The sequence below is a fragment of the Taudactylus pleione genome, unplaced genomic scaffold, assembly GCF_031769625.1.
Source record: "Taudactylus pleione unplaced genomic scaffold, aTauple2 ptg000560l, whole genome shotgun sequence".
NCBI lineage: Eukaryota > Metazoa > Chordata > Amphibia > Anura > Myobatrachidae > Taudactylus > Taudactylus pleione.
In genome coordinates, this window is record NW_028284962.1 from 107,662 (window position 1) to 125,359 (window position 17,698).

The window sequence follows — 17,698 nt, forward strand, 5'->3', positions numbered from 1 at the left end:
GTTTAGTAAGTCGGACGCCTTGTTTGTCCTCTATGGCTTTCGTAAAAAGGGTTGGCCTGCTTCAAAGCAAACTTTGGCAGCTTGGATCCGTATGGCCAGTTCAGAAGCTTGTCTTCATGAAGGCCTGCCGGTTCCATCCTCTTGAGGGCTCATTCCACTAGGTCTGTGGGTCCTTCGTGGGCAGCTCGACGTGGTGCCTCTGCAGTCCAGATCTGCAAGGCTGCCACGTGGTCCTCTGTCCATACCTTTGTGAGGTATTACGCGTTTGACACCTTTGCCTCTCAGGATGCTTCCTTCGGGCGGCGGATTCTCCTTTCAGCACAGGAGCGTTCCCACCCTTGAAGGATACTGCTTTGGGACATCCCCAAGGTATCCTGTGGATACCCTATGGACCCTGAAGTAGAAAATATGAGATATGGTAAGAACTTACCCTTGTTATCTCTACTTCTACGAAGTCCATAGGGTTCCACAGGACTCCCGCCCTGTCGCACCTGTGCTGCAGATGGGCTTTACTCTGGTCACCGGTTTTTCCGTCTCCCTCTGGTGAGAATGTGATTCTTGTGTGTGTCCAGATCTTTTTTCTCTCTTCCTTCTCCTCCTCTGGCCTATGGCTTGGTACATAACTGAGATGCCTTGGCTCGGGGGCGGGGTATAGGAGGGGGACCCTAGTGCATCCTGGGAGGCTGAAAGCTTAACTCTATGGTGTCCGATGCCTGACGTCATCACCTATACCCCAAGGTATCCTGTGGAACCCTATGGACTTCGTAGAAATAGAGATAACAAGGGTAAGTTTTTACCACATCTCATATTTTTCCACTGCCACAATAACCCGGGTCACGGCTCGGTGTAAAAGGGTCCTTGAAAAATTAGAATAGAAGGAATGGAATCTGGGGAAAGCTTCTGCACCAGTAAATATTTTTTAGAAATAAGTGTGAAACCCAAATATGAAGAGTAATAAATTCAATATTTATGCGACGTCTGGGGCGTGCTGCCAAGGACGAGATACAACATGTAAGAAAAATAAAAAAGAAGACAGAAATGTCCCTTGGTTGGCGCACTAACAAAAAATTTAATAAAATGTAACTTTTATTAAACAATATTAAAATTGTATATATAATAATCTCTCCAGTGAAATATAAAAAATGAAAAACGTCTCAGTGTGTTAATTATTGAAATGAATAGTGTTATTGGTACACCTGCGCGTGTAATGGTGACACAAAAATGGATATTAATAAATAGAAAATCTCTCACAAATAAGTCATAGAATATATGCAAATCCAAAAATAGCAAATCAAAAAATGCATTTAATTGGGACCAATTATATGTGGCATGCTATAACATCCCTAAAAGTGGGATAATATTCTGCAATGTCCACTGCATGTCAGAATTGCCATGATATGCATGTGAGAAGTGGCCGCAATATACTCATATACCTAGATTGCCACCTGTAACTGAAATGCACATGGAATCTAATACATTTAAACAAGGTTTGACTTAACTGCTGCAAAGCCAACAAATAACTTTTAACATCTAAGGGGCTGGAATTATATTCCATTAAGACTGACTAATATACTTGTAATCAGTCAATTGGCTCAATTAATATAGATTTCATATCACAAATGTCATGTAGGAATAGGAGATTGATATCTTATATTATCACCTTATCCCCTCATGTTATTCTACCATGTTTTTGGACATAATTGGCTATTCATTAGGCTGCAGGTAAACATGCACATGTGCTGTCTGCAGTGTATTCAGCAAATCTCTGGAAAGAAAGCCAAATCTTCAGATATACAATGTTGCAGTGTCACAGTGTCTTGTTATAATGTTATCAGCACATGTAGCCATTTAAATCATAAGGGTATTTGCATTAGCTTTGACAATAAGAAAACCCATGCCCAAATTAGGGAGTATCTGGGAAAGAAGCCAAATTTGAACAGCACACATGGTGTGTATAAATGATTCTAAGCTTGCTGCTGTTCATGCAGCTATAAATAAATAGGATCTAACATGAATAGCTGGTAACTTAGTGAGTCTAGAAACAGCTCTAATCAGTCACATGGTATACACTATCTGAGCCTTACACTAGCTCACTAATAATGGTTGAATTCAAGGCCTTGAAAAAACTCTCATTTGTGAAACGTACGTTGGCAGCAGCAGGGATTTTACTGCTGCATGAGTCAGTCTTTATGGAATATAATTCCAGCCCCTTAGATGTTAAAAGTTATTTGTTGGCTTTGCAGCAGTTAAGTCAAACCTTGTTTAAATGTATTAGATTCCATGTGCATTTCAGTTACAGGTGGCAATCTAGGTATATGAGTATTTCTACTTCAGGGTCCATAGGGGTCCACAGGGTGACCTTGGGGTATAGCTGGATCCTGGATCCTCGGGCACCACGGAGTTAAAGCTTTTAGCTGCTCCCAGGATGCACTTGGGTCCAACCTCCCCTATACCCCGCCCCCGAGCCACAGGCACCTCAGTTTTAGATGGTGCCCGGCCGGAGTCGGGTCACCCTGCGGGGGGGGCTGCAGGAGCAGCCCCCTAAAGCTTTTTATTTAACTAGGTTAAATTTATTTTTACACTAGTTTTGTTCTCTAGAGCAGCAGCGCTGGGCTGTCTGTACAGACGCCCACGCTGCCGCTCCTTCTCCCTGCTGGCGCCGCGACGCCAGCACTGAACTGGGGATCGCGGCGGGGGAAGCCAGAGTCTGTACTAGCCGGACTCTGGCTTCCCCCGGGACTGCTGCCGGAAGACGCCGGGGAGATCAGGTAAGCCGCGCACCGCTGATTAGCGGCGGTGCGCGGGTTCCTTTTAAATGCAGTCCCATGCCCCCGGTCTAGGGGACAGACCGGGGGACAGACCTGGTGGTCTAGTGGTCTGGCGGGGTATGCCTCCGCTGGAGGGGGGGCCCGCCGCCACCGCTAGCTCCCCGCTAGCGGTGGCGGCGGGCCCCCCCTCCAGCGGAGGCATACCCCGCCAGACCACTAGACCACCAGGGTTAATATCGCGGCAAGCGGGATGCCGGCAACCCGGGGGTTAATATGCTAGCCAGGGGAGGAAGCCTTCCCTGTCAGCGGCTCCTCCCCTCAGCTCAGCGCGCCTTTCAGCTCGGAGTCTGGCGTCGCTGAGCTGCAGATACACGGCCACTCCTCCTCTGAGGTCTCCAGCGGCCATTTTCTTACTGGCAGCGTGGATACTCTCAGGGAGCACGCGGACCGGTCCCCCTGTGTACCTCTCCCCCGACAAGGACAGCGTACACAGCACTATAGCCCTCCCAGACACTGAATCTGGGCAGGTTGATTGTAGTGGAAAGGTGCAGTGAGTATATCTTCCTGCATGGTATGTGACTTTTGCTAGTGCTGCCTGTCTGTGTCTTTTTTCTACTTACTGTCAGCCTGTACCTATCCCTTTCCTTCTCCTACAAGCCCTACAGGTGTGCGGGGGAAGGGTGTTTCTACTGACCTCACCTATATAGATCACGTATTTGTGAGGTCCGTCACATACAGTTGTGTGCTACATGGTGCCATATTGTGGGCTGTTGTTCAGCACACTGGTGAGTGCGCACGTTTTCTTCCTAAGTCATGTCTGAGGAGGAGATTGAGCACTCCGGGGCTCCGGTATTGTTCTCCTGCAGGCGCTGTTCTGCAGGAGTGGATAGGGAGGATTTGTCACAGGACGGCCTGTGCGGACGGTGCCAGGCGGTCCCTGGTACGTCTAAACCTCCCATTTCGCAGGAGCCACCATGGGCGATGTTTTCCCAGGTGCTGGTGTCCATCGCGGACCGTCTGTCGGTCCCGACTGCCGCCCCTACTAGGGCGTTGCCCCAGCCTGCCATCCCCCATTCCCCGGGTGTCCCACAATTATTGCAGACTCCCCCGGGGTCTCAGCCTGTTGGTCCCTATGCGGGGTTGCCAATGTATATTCAGTCCACCCCTGTGGCACAGCCGGCTGTGGTGCCGTTTCAGGCTCCTGTGACAGCTCCTCCACCCTGGGTGGATGCGCTTTCCCACACTGTCCAAGATTTGGCGGCAGCATCTTCGGCTTTTCAGTCGATGTTGCGCAGTGACGTGCCCTCCAGGGCGTCTAAACGCTCAGTCATGGCACAGGCTGCGCATCTTTCGGATTCTGAGGGGTTCTCGGATGATGGTGAGGTACAGGATGACTCAGCCTCAGATGCCTCAGTCCAGGAGGTAGACACTAAGTCTTCCATCAATGTGCGGGCTCTGGTTAAGGCGGTGCGGGCTATTCTTCTGATTGAGGATGAGGCACCCGCTCCCAAGTCAAGGTATCCTAGTTTTAAAAAGGCTAAGGTTACTTCTACAGCGTTCCCCTTGTCTGATCAGTTGACTGATCACATGGCGGTGGCCTGGCAGACGCCCAGTAAGCGTTTCCTGCCACAGAAACGCTTGGCGTCCAGTTATCCATTCCCGGAAGCGCATTGTAAGAAATGGGAAACTCCGCCTGCAGTCGATTCCCATGTAACACGCCTCATCAGGAGTGCTACTTTGCCATTGCCGTCTATATCCTCGCTGAAGGATCCTACGGACAGGAAGGTGGAGACTTGTCTAAAGTCTATTTATTCTCTCTCAGGGGCTGTAGCCCGGCCGTCCATGGCCATCTCCTGGGTGGCCAAGGCCATTGAGGGGTGGGCCAACGCCTTGGAGGACACGTTTACGGATGAATCTCCGGACGTCCAGAGGGCGTTGTTAGGACAGATGAGAGATGCCGCCTCCTACGTAAGCATCTTTGGATGCTAGCCTGTTGACCTCTAGGGTTTCGTCGGCAGCAGTGTCTGCTCGTAGATCCTTGTGGTTGCGGTCTTGGAGAGCAGACACGGATTCAAAGAAAGGCTTGGAGGCCTTACCTTTTAATGGGGAATTACTATTTGGTCCGGACCTGGACAAAATAGTAGATACCCTGGCAAAATCCAAGTCAGCCTTCCTCCCTTCAGCTACTACACCTGCTAAGGTCCGGAGCTCGGCGTTTCGTTCCTTTCGGGTTCAGGGCAAGGCAAAGGGTCAGTCCTTCCCGAGGCAGTCCGCACCCAAGACCGCCTCAAAGCCAAAGAAGCAAGCCTGGAGTGCTAGGCGCCCTTCTTCCAAGCCAGAAGATAAGCCTTCTGCGTGATGGGACGGGCCTCCCTCTGGCTTGGAAGAAGTGCTGCCCAGTGCTGGCACAATACCACCACGGATGCCTGGGTGCGAGAAGTGGTCTCCCAGGGGTACGCCCTGTCTTTTCGGCACAGGCCGCCTTGCCAGTTTTTTTGCACAAGTCCTTCTCAGGACAAAACCAAGGCCTTGCAGGTTCAGGAAGCCATAGAGGCCTTGCTGACGGCGGGGGTCATTATACCCGTACCACAGTCTCAACGTGGGATGGGGTATTACTCTACGCTGTTTCTGGTGCAGAAACCCAATGGCTCTCATCGCCCCATCCTCAATTTGAAGTCCCTGAACAGGTTCCTCAGGGTTCCCAAATTCAGGATGGAAACTTTGCGTTCCATCATACTGGCGATGGAACCGGGGGATTATATGGTCTCCCTGGATATCCAGGACGCCTACCTCCATGTGCCTATAGCAACATCGCACCAACGGTTTCTGCGGTTTGCTATTCTCCACAACCACTACCCTACCCTTTGGTCTCTCCACGGCACCAAGGGTATTTACCAAGGTGATGGCGGTCATGGCGGCTCACCTTCGGAGCCAGGGGATACGGTTGCTACCGTATCTAGACGACCTCCTCTTGCTGGCAAGCTCCCCGGAGGTACTGATCCAGCATCTCCACCTGACGGTCGCTTGTCTACAGGCGCACGGCTGGTTGATCAACTGGAAGAAATCCTCCCTCATCCCATCACAACGGATGGTTCATTTGGGGGCCCTGCTGGACTCTCGTCAGCAACGGATTTTTCTGACTCCAGAGAAGGTCTCCTCCTTACAGCTGCGGATTCACAGTTGTCTGAGCAGTGGCAGAGTGTCGGTGCACTCAGCGATGAGAGTTTTGGGGTCCATGGTGTCGGCATTCGACATGGTGGAGTTTGCCCAGTTCCATTCCAGGCCCCTGCAGGGGCTGATTCTTTCAGAATGGAACGGATTGCCACACAGGATCCGCTCTCAGATGCTGGTGTTGTCCTCGGAGGTGCGTCTGTCCCTAGCCTGGTGGCTGCAGACAGCGCATCTCCTGGAGGGGCGCCCCTTTTGGATCCCGGAATGGGTTCTGCTCACGACAGATGCCAGTCTCCGGGGTTGGGGGGCGGTGACAGGCTCCTTGTCACTTCAGGGTCGTTGGTCGGCGGAGGAAGCGATTCTTCCCATCAACATCCTGGAACTGCGGGCAGTATACAGAGCCCTGCAGTCGTCCGGCACCGCTCTTCACGGAAGGGCCGTTCAGGTGCAGTCAGACAACGCCACCACGGTGGCGTACATCAATCACCAGGGAGGGACTCGCAGTCGAGCTGCGATGTCGGAGGTGTCCCGCGTCCTGGCTTGGGCGGAGCGCTATCTTCCAGCTCTCTCGGCAGTTTTCATCCCAGGAGTCCTCAATTGGGAGGCAGACTTCCTCAGCCGTTACGATGTGCATCCCGGGGAATGGTCGCTTCATCCAGAGGTATTCCAACTACTCGTGGACAAGTGGGGGCTGCCAGAGCTGGACCTGATGGCGTCCCGTTACAATCACAAGCTGCCTGTGTACGGGTCAAGGACAAGGGACGCAGGCGCAAGTCTGATAGACGCGCTGTCGGTGAAATGGCTGTTTCAACTGGCTTACTTGTTCCCTCCGATATCTCTCCTGCCTCGGGTCCTGCGCAAGTTCAAACAGGACGGAGGCACACTGATCCTGGTGGCCCCAGCGTGGCCCAGAAGGCCGTGGTACTCCGATCTGCGGAGCCTGTCCATCGACGCTCCGTACCTCCTACCTCAACGGCGGGACCTGTTGTCTCAGGGGCCCTGTCTTCACCCGGATCTGGGTCGACTATCTTTGACGGCGTGGCTTTTGAGACAGCCGTCCTGAGGTCTCGGGGCTTTTCTAGCTCCGTTATTACCACCATGCTGAGGGCGCGCAAGCCTGCTTCCGCGAGGATCTATCACAGAGTGTGGCACACTTACTTTCAGTGGTGCGAGGCCAGAAACTATGATCCCCAGGTGTTCCGAGTTTCGCGTATTCTGGCTTTCCTTCAGTCCGGTTTGGACTTAGGATTACGTCTTTCTTCACTGAAGGTACACGTGTCTGGTCTGTCGGTGTGGTTCCAGCGCAGGATCGCTGCTATGCCGGACGTACACACCTTTTTCCAGGGTGTTTTGAGAATCCAGCCTCCCTTTGTGCCACCTGTGGCCCCGTGGGATTTGGCGGTGGTTCTTAGGGCCTTACAGGGTCCTCCTTTTGAGCCCTTGGAGTCAGTGGAGCTCAAGTGGCTAACTTTTAAAACTGTTTTCCTCTTGGCAATTGCTTCTGCCAGGAGGGTTTCAGATTTGGGGGCGCTTTCTTGTCGTCCCCCTTTTCTGATTTTTCATCAGGACAGAGCGGTGCTTCGCACTCGTCCTGATTTCCTGCCTAAGGTGGTTTCCAGGTTCCACATTAATCAGGAAATTGTTGTACCAGCCTTTCAGTCACCTGATCTTTCGGCTGGGGAGACTTCCTTAGACGTTGTAAGGGCACTCCAGGTTTATGTGGACCGGACTAGTTCTGTGAGGAAGTCGGATTCTTTGTTTATCCTCTTTGGTTTTCACAAGAGGGGTTGGCCTGCCAACAAACAGACTCTAGCCCGTTGGCTTCGTTCTGTTATTATTGAGGCTTATATGCAGGAGGGTTTACCTGTTCCAGCCTCGGTTAAGGCTCATTCCACTCGGTCCGTGGGCCCTTCTTGGGCTGCTAGCCGTGGCGCCTCTGCTGTTCAGCTCTGTAAGGCGGCCACCTGGTCTTCCATTCAGACCTTTTTGAGGTTCTATGCGTTTGACACCTTTGCCTCTCAGGATGCATCCTTTGGGCGCCGGGTTCTCCTATCAGCAACAGGAGCGTCCCCGCCCTTAGTTGGACTGCTTTGGGACATCCCCAAGGTCACCCTGTGGACCCCTATGGACCCTGAAGTAGAAAACAAGAGATATGGTAAGAACTTACCTTTGTTATCTCTGTTTCTACAAAGTCCATAGGGTCCACAGGGCACCCGCCCTGACGCACCTGGCTTCATATGGGCTCTGTGACTGGTCACCGGTTTTCCGTCTCCCATTTCTGTGAGAGTGGTTCTTGTGTGTTCCAGTCTTCCTTCTCTCTGTTTCGTCTCCTCCTCCGGCCTGGGCTGCTTACCAACTGAGGTGCCTGTGGCTCGGGGGCGGGGTATAGGGGAGGTTGGACCCAAGTGCATCCTGGGAGCAGCTAAAAGCTTTAACTCCGTGGTGCCCGAGGATCCAGGATCCAGCTATACCCCAAGGTCACCCTGTGGACCCTATGGACTTCGTAGAAACAGAGATAACAAAGGTAAGTTCTTACCATATCTCTTGTTATTGCGGCCATGGCAATTCTGACATGCAGTGGACATTGCAGAATATTATCCCACTTTTAGGGATATTATAGCATGCCACATATAATTGGTCCCAATTAAATGCATTTTTTGATTTGCTATTTTTGGGTTTGCATATATTCTTTGACTTATTTGTGAGAGATTTTCTATTTATTAATATCCATTTTTGTGTCACCATTACACGCGCAGGTGTACCAATAACACTATTCATTTCAATAATTAACACACTGAGACGTTTTTCATTTTTTATATTTCACTGGAGAGATTATTATATATACAATTTTAATATTGTTTAATAAAAGTTACATTTTATTAAATTTTTTGTTAGTGCACCAACCAAGGGACATTTCTGTCTTCTTTTTTATTTTCCTTGAAAAATTACCCCAGGTTGAGTGACCTGGGAATTCGACCTTGGTAATGGTGCAGTGTGAATTTTGCGACCCAGGTCATTCCTCACACCAGTGGATTTGCTGGCTTCAGTAGTGCTTGGAGATGTCATCTGCAAGTGTCCACTGTAACGCCAAAAGAGCAGATTCACTGAAGACCTGGGTCCAGTGTGAACAACTGGACCTGCCATCAGAAATTGTGAGGCCCAGGATTGACAAAATAGGCAGGGCCCTTGGGTGCCCCTCCCCTTTCCCCCGCTACCGCTAAGTCTCACTAATCATGACTTACCTTATCGCCTTGAAGAATGTTCTTTCCTTCAGGCTTCTTCTCCTGCAGGTCTGGCTAATGCTGCTCCTCTTGCGCCATGGCTCCTCTGACGTCTACCTTCCAGCGGTGTGTCATGATGTCATGAAATCACGCACGCCGACTCCAGAGGAAGAAAATATTTTAGTATTGTACATGAGATAGTGTGTGTGTGTGTGTGTGTGTGTGTGTGTGTGTATATATATATATATATATATATATTTTTTTTTTTTTTCCCCTTAGACAAAAAACCTTACGGTTTCACATGTCCCATTGAGGTTTCTTAGACATGATCTGAAATTTCACAAAACCTATTGAATTTCTGCCACTCAAACTTCAGAAAGCAATGGACGTGTTTCTTGCGTAATACAGATATGGTATGCCATGACACCATTGTGGTTGAGAGAGATTGCTGTCACTCACAAAATGGTGGAGCTGCTAATTCACAGAATTGTGTGATCCCTGGGGGTGTCTTACCCTAACCCTCCCACCTAGGGGTGCCTAACCCTAACCGCCCTGACTACCCTAAGCTTACACACACACACACCCCCGCGGCTAACAGGAAGGGCACCCCGGACCCTCCTCGTACGGGTACGCGTCGTCCTGGATTCCAGCGTAGGGATTATGTTCGTGTTTCGGAATTTCGACGCCGATCATAAATCCCTAGCCGGCATTCTGCTGTCGGGATTGTGTCACACAACTCCATCCCATACATACACATATATACACAGTAACACATACATACACACTAACGCATACAGTATACACACACATGCTAATCACATACATACTTACACTTCTGATGCAACAGCAGTTTGCTTATGGAGGCGGGCACCTCACATCAGACCACGTCCCCTCCATGAGGGGGGCTTACAGTGGGCTGGGCTTTTGCCGCATTGGCTCCAACCCCAACCCCAGACTGAACTGACAAGGGGAATCGGTCTATCAGGTTTTTTCTCAGTTTGGAGCAGGCGGTAGCAGCACCCCACCCCCTTTTCACTCTAGGGGGTGGTGCGGGCTATGCAGCGGTGGTAGGAGCAGGTGGTACTGGGTCGGAGCTGGCATAGGCCCCTCCTATTCTGCCAGTTTTCGGGCCCAGTACTCCAGTGATGGCAGTCCACCCCATGATGGCGACCCTGCCGGCATATAATCCGGGTCCAGCCGCTGGTGTAAAAGGGGTAAAACACGGCTTCAACCTGTGATCAGTGTTTTGGATTGGAGCCTGGGTTTTTGTTGGAAAAGGGGTATTACTACTTGCTCACTGTCTCTTCCCTCTGTGTCACCCTTGTCTGTCTTTCACTCCCCTTTAGATTGTAAGCTCTCACGAGCAAGTGGCTCTTCCCTCTTGTGCTTTTCCTTCCCTCACTTATATTATTGTATCCTCACTGTCAACGTTACCAAACTGTTGGGTTCAGCCGTCCCACTGATGATTTGGATTATGACTGCTGATGCAGCAATGTTTATAAACCTTGTTCTGCAAAGTTTTATACTGTAAGTCACGTTTTTTCTTTATCTTGTGTGTTCTTACGGTTTCTTTTTATGTATGTTTTAAGGTGCTTGAGACCCCTTTTGAGGAGCCATATCAATAAAGGATAATAATGAAATAATACATTTAATCTTTTCATACACTACTAGCCAAATTTATGCAGTTTAATGTACTCTCAAATTAGAGCATAGATCAAATAAAAATTGTGTATAGCAAAGAAATAATTGAATCATCAACATAATTTTAATCAAAATTTTGGCTCCTCAAAATACTGAACTTTTGCACGTATAACCACCGGACACTCGTGGCATTTATTTTACAATGGAAATAAAGTATTATTCGGGAAGTGTTTCCAACACAGTTGCAGAAGTTCTCACAAATGTGTTGAATAGTTGCTTTGCTTTCACCCTTCTGTCCAGTTCATTCCAGACCGCTCAATAGGGTTAAAGTCTGGAGACTCTTCCACTTTTCAAGAAAACAAGCCTACACTCTTGTTGTTTTCTACGAAGGTAGTTCTTATATAGCCTAGAAGTATGTTTTGGGTCATTATCTTGTTGTAGGGTGTATACTTGATCAATTTAGAATAGACCGCAAGGTACTGCATGATGTTACAAAATGCTGTTGGTAGCCTTTTTGGTTCAGGGTGCCAGCCTGAAATTTAAAAGAGCAATAAGGTTGTTTTTCTTTGCAAAACATTGCCTTTTAAAACTCTGGACTCAAACATGCTGGGAATCGTCTTCTTTTACAAGCCGCCTCTTAATATAAAACCAAAAAGCTACACACTGAGGAGCTGACTGATCTTATAACAGGAGGTAAGCAACAGCACATTTTGTGCCCCTCCTCCCAAACCCGGCATCTCACTTACTGTTTGGTGGGCTCTGGGCAGGAGTGAAGGGGGGCTGTGTATCTACAGGGCTTGCCTCTGGTGGGGTGGGCCAGGGTCGAGTCAGAGTAGACTTATGGAGGGGTAGCCCCCCAGGACCCTTCTTCCAGCAGGGTTGGCTCTGTGCAGTGAGCATTTTTGTTCACTAACGTTCTCGGGCTGGCCCTGGGTGCCTATTGATGTGATGCCAAGGCTGTCAGCTGGGCGGTGTGGGAATGCCGGGCAGTGTGCCCGTGAAATTGGCCCTGCGGAGAACACTGCTTCCTTTTTTTTTTTTTTTGTCTTCCTACCTGGGGGTACAATGTCAACCGTGGTGTGTAGTGGGCGCTGTGAGAAGCAGACACATCAAACTGCACTAATTTGTAGCGAAGTCCTCTTCTCTACATCCCATGAGCCCCTACTGAGCCATTCGGGATCCAGTTTTGCTTTACATGTACCCTTGGAAGCAGGCACCATCTTCGTGTAGCTGCAGGATCAGCCTTGTGAGTTTAAGATTTTATTTTTTCATTATGCACATTATTTGCTTGTGAAGTTCTCTGGGAGACCTCTATTGGAGGGGAGCAGGCAAAAGTGCTCTGTGCCACCACTGTCGCATTTCGCCTGCGATCTACTGATCCCTGCACAGGGATGTCCCAGTCTCTGCTGTTTTAGAGGAAGGTACCTCATGGTGACTGCTGCAGGTTGTGATGCCTGCCACTAAGGTCAGGGACCACACTCTGTGACTCATGGCAAGAACTTTAGTGCAGCCCCATCTCTTACTGTGATTGAAATGAGCTGTGGGTTCCCAGGGAGGGCAAGACACAGGGTAATTACTTTGCATATTGCCTCTGCTTATAGTAGACACCTTTTAACTGCACAGCGCTGGGTGGAACTAGTCTTCTGGAGCTCCTGTGTCTGAGAAGTTGTCCATAGGGAAGACTGACTGGTACCCTAATTGGTGGGAAAACCTTTGGGATCTCCCTCCTTCACTCTTTTTGCAGCCATCGGCACCAATGCTGATTGCTTGTGCTCGCCAGTGTTTGCTGAGCACTGTTGTACCACTAGATTATTCTGGGAGCCCTACTCTTTCTTTAGGGGTGATTGAGTGGGTCTCTCTATCTCTCTGCCCCTCTGTGATTAATCTACTGTTTAACTCTATAATTGTCTCATTATGTTCTGCTATGTGTTTTGCACTGTTTCCTTCTCCTGAATGTCTGAAATTTTTTCCAGATTCAAGACTGCTTGGGAGTCTGTGGGGTTGCCATACATGTTTCAGATGTCATGCTAATTTGCCTGGGTGGCTGCTACGCAGCTTTCACAGATGTCAAGGAACAACGTCTGGAGCGGACTCGTTTGAAATGGATGAAACCTGCCTAACTTGACATAATGTTACGGTACATCGCAGACCTGGTAAACGGGGGCCGAGTATTTGGCGTGGGTCAAAGTTATCCCTGCACTTTGTCAGGGCACCCAGTAGCCTTGACCCCACTTGTTAGCTCTGCCTCCAACCTCCACCCCACTCTCTGGGCCCCACTTTCACAACCGTTTTCATAGGGGGTTGACTTAAAACCCATTTGGGTTGTGTCCATGCAGAAAATTATGGCTGCTTCGCTGCTAGTGGCCCCCACATGTATAAGAGCACTTTGAGTGACCTCCCTGGGACAGTCCAATTCAGATCTCTTGCTGACGGAGAATATTGAAGTTCAAGGGGACTTGAATCCTAACTATCCTGCAGGTGTCTCCTAGAAGTCCATACATAAAGTATTTGCTTATTCTAATCCATTAAATCTTGGAGTTTGAGGAACCTGTGGAACCTGCAGTTCAATCTGTCTATTTGCTTAAGTGAATCAAGAAGCAGCCCGTTTCTTTGCCATCTATTTCCCACTTATCTGAAATTGTGGGGCAGGCATAACCCTGATGGGCGTTATCAGGTGACACATCACTTGGTTCAACAAGTTCTTTTGCGTTTTCCCACATTCTGAATTGAGTCATTTCATTCTCTGATTAATTCCATGGAGTCAGATAAATTTCTATTCTCCATGGATATCTATGACTCTTGCTTCCATATTCAAATTTGGGAGAGCCACCACTGCCTGCTCAGATTTTTTTGGTGGCATAAACTCCATGGAGACTGCCTGACTCTGTAGATCTGATAAATCATGGTCCTTCTTCCTTACAAACTTAGCTCGGTTTGGCTGTTTAAGCTACGATCCTCTGAGCTTAAGGTGTTTTCTCACAGGGTCATCCAAACAATAAGGGTAGAAAACCAGTGTCTTCCAAAAACTACCACAATGGTTGGAAGATACAGTTCTGCATTTTATTTTGTCCTTGCTAGATCGCTTGGAAAGTAGATTGAAGCTGGCCTCTCTGAAGGATGCATGTTTCAGCTCTTTTTTATAAAAAATAAATTTGGATTCTATTCCGGATGTTCAGACATTCTTTCAAGATGTGTTGCATGTCTAATAGCTTTATATTGCACCCGTGGTGCCTCGAGACCTTAATTTAGTTCTCTGCATATCAGAAGCCAACCTTTTGAGTTGCTTGATTTGGTTGACTTTAAATATCTTGCCTGGAAGGTGTCTTTTTTTTTTTTTTTTTTTCTTGTCCATCTTTTCTGCCAGAACAGTGTCCAAATTGGTGGTCCTCTTGTTTAGGCTCCCCAGACTGCAAATGGGTCCATCTTTTTAGCCAAAGGTTGTGTCCAGGTAGCTCCATCCAGTAATAAGTTAACTTCTTTCACGGTAGTGAAGATAACTTTATTATTGGATTTGGTTTGGGCTTTGAGGAAGACTGACATGATGTATGATGCACACAAACAAGGTTGGCCAGCAACAAAACTTAATGGCCATATGGATCACCATTACTATTCGTCAGATGTATGTCTTGGTACAGTTCCCTGATCATAAGGGTATTATGGGATATTCTACCAGATCAGTATACCTCTCATACATTCAATATCCCAACATTCAGACGGTCAGAATGCCGATGCCGGAATCCTGACCCTTTTCAGAATACCGGCACCGGAATCTCGAAGGTAAGTAGCGGGGGTGGGTTAGGGTTATGCACTAAGGGGGAGGTTAGGTTTAGACACCGGGGAGGGGTAGTAGTAGGGTTAGTTTACTTGCCTACAGCTGTCGGGGTCTTACACTATTCGGAATGCCGGCATCCCGTACCCAACCCGCTCTCACAGAATGGTCCACTCACACATATGGGAGTCTATATTGGGGGCGTGTCTGAAAAATGGGCATGGCTTCACGAGAAGGGGGCCTGACCATACAGTACATGCAGTTTCCGTCACCCTGGGGGCATCTTTCAACCCGCTGCTGTTCATAGCAGAGCAGCAGTGTGAGAGTGCTCCCCAACCTTCTGGCTGCGGGTGGCACAGAAGGACATTGCCAAAAAAGCCGGACTTTCCCGTCAAAAACGTGATGATTGAGGTGTATACATTCAAACTTTTACCAAATTTCACAAGTTCAATGTGTTTGCAGCCAGTGAAGTTTTGCAAACAGTTTTGGCTGAGGATACGCTCTAGTGACAGCTTTGGAACCTTCCCATGGTTGGCAGTGTCCCCTAGATAGGCTAAAAAAAAGAGGAGTTTTGATACTTCGTAATGGCTGATGGGATGTAGAGGAAAGAGCTTAGATGCAAACAAGTGTAGATTGATTAGAGTGCCCTCTACAACCCATGTTTGGCAGTGTCCCCCAGACTGGTTAAGAAAAATGTATTTAACGGTTGGCACCAAACATTGTTTTTTACTTTTCAGCTGACCGTGGATATATGGAGAGTTTTGACATGGACTATAAAATCAATGTAATTGGTGGCTCTAACATGCTATTTTGTTGCTTCCAGGCCCTTGGCAGACACAGAAAAGCTTCCCGTTCAAAGACACAGGAACGCAGAAAACCTAAAATCTCCTGAAAATGAAGCCTCTACCTTGGACCAAAAAATTAAAAAGCCCAACAAAAAGGAGAAAAAACAGCCAGAGTCCGAGAGAGTCAAGAAGAAAGAAAAAAAAGTAAGTTTAAGTTGTATACCCGACCACAGAATGCAAATGGTATCCTTTTCCCTCTTGGAGGACCACCCAATCGGCATTTTTCTACTAAAGCCTTACAAATACTTTCTCTTGCACACACTTTCTCTCTGTTTTTCTTTCTAAACTTTTTAGCTATTTCAGCGCTTTTTGATATAACTCCTTTTTTTTTTTTTTCTGTGTTTGTTAACAATTATTCTTTGTCCCCTATTATTTAAAACTTGTGTATATTACTCTCCTTACCACAGGAAGGAAGAAGCATAAAACTAATTTGTATCTTCTGTACTTAAGCTGGGTACACACTATGTGATGCGTTGGATCAATAGATCATTCAAGCGCGAATCAGAACGATATACATCGTGTAGATCGCAGAGTTTGTGTGCCCGGTAGTGTTTACTAGCTTGTACATTCATCGCATCATCCCATTTGCTGTACTGCACAGCAGATGGGATGATGCGATGAATGACGCCATGCTACTAAATGCAGCATGAAACAACACATTGCATTGTCGTCCACTGCATCGTGCAGTGTGTACTAATGGCGTAACGTATCCTGCTGAAGCTGGCTACACACATGGTGTAGTGTGTATCCAGCTTAAGACTTCACTGGAATCTGATTGATTGTAGCTCCTGAAGATGATCTCCCTTCACACACACTGACTGTCATTATGATGGGTGATCATTGCCATCCATAGCACTTAAGGTTTTTAGTAATAGTTGAGGATGCTCTGCTTAGGAGGTTCCTAAACTTCTGTCTCTACAGTCCAGGTTTTAAGGATATCCATACTATTTAATAAAGACTTCTAATGAAGGTGATCACTAGCAGTTTTCAATGCCAGGATAATTTGACCAGATGACATAATTGTCTTTAGTGCAACATATCTCCTGGGACATCTCTTCACATACTGTATTGAATTGCATGCGTACATTCTGGAGGGGGAGTATGGGTACACTCGATCAGTGCATCTGAGTTTGGGCCATGGCTATGCATGACCAGTAAAATATTAGCACAACACACAATATATTAATTATAAATGCAGTTTTGTTAGGCAAAAATATTCTGTGATAATATAATAGGAAAGTGGTTCCCAAACTTTTTAAAATCACAGCGCCCTAGATTATCAGCATTGTTTTCACGGCACCCCTAAGCCAAAAGTTTATTGAGAAATTCAGAGAAAAAAATGTAGTAAAGTAAATTGTGCTTACCTGTCATCCTTTAGTTATGTGGTGGTGGACAGGTTTGAGTTCACCCATAAATAATTTGATTTGGTGCAGGACCAGGGTGCCATGGCGCACCGTTTGGGACCCACCTTAGTAGGTTTTTGGATGCTTAGAGTACTTAAATAACTACTGACTGTGACCTAATGGGTTTACATTGCAATCCTGTTAGTGGCTTGGTTTTACTGACTTGGGGTTCCTCTTATTGCCCATGACCAGCCGTTATTGACACTATTCGTAGTACTACTTGGTCACCGGACACGTTACAGCTGTAACTGAGCTGCGTATTACTGTTACACATCTGTATGTAGGAAAATTGATACCACCACCATATTGCAGAAACAGCAGTATCTTTAGGTATAATTTCTTTATTGCTCAAAAGTAGTTAAGATCTGTTAAACATAACACCTACTGCAAGATGTACACACACTACAAACGCGCTCCTTGTATAGAGCCGAAAATAGTTTCCACACATAGCGTACATTCAAATAAGCACCTAAAATTACTGGCGTCAGCCTAATAAATTATAAAAGCAGGGTGTCCAATCTGGAGTGGGGGAAGACTTCACTAAGCCAACCAATATTGGCTAAATTCAACTAGGCCAATAGACAAGGTCTTCATTTCCCTCATGAGATGAAGAGACTCAATCCAAAGAATGTGTTCGTCAGGGGTTAAGGTAATGACATTCTGGGCTCATAGCAGGTCCTCACAATGTATTTTTTGTTACAGAACCATTGAAAATCTAATGTGTGCATTCTACTTCAGTAATGCTCAAGAATCTTTAATACTTTTTCACATTTACCATAGTATGCCCTGTCATCAATAGAAAATTATTTTTTAAAATAATGTTTTAATAATGTGAGAAAAGAGGAGTCTAGCCACACTGACCTTCCAGTATCTTGTAATG

The 17,698-nt window shown here is 47.5% G+C and overlaps 1 protein-coding gene across 1 annotated transcript in view; it reads left to right on the top strand.

Moving 5' to 3' along the window:
* The window catches only part of AP3D1 (adaptor related protein complex 3 subunit delta 1), a 182,832-nt gene that overhangs the window by 104,581 nt on the left and 60,553 nt on the right, over positions 1-17,698 (top strand). Inside the window, exon 22 of the mRNA XM_088452992.1 lies at positions 15,394-15,559. Within this exon, the coding sequence (XP_088309118.1) occupies positions 15,394-15,559 (166 nt within the window). The remainder of the gene's footprint in view (positions 1-15,393; positions 15,560-17,698) is intronic.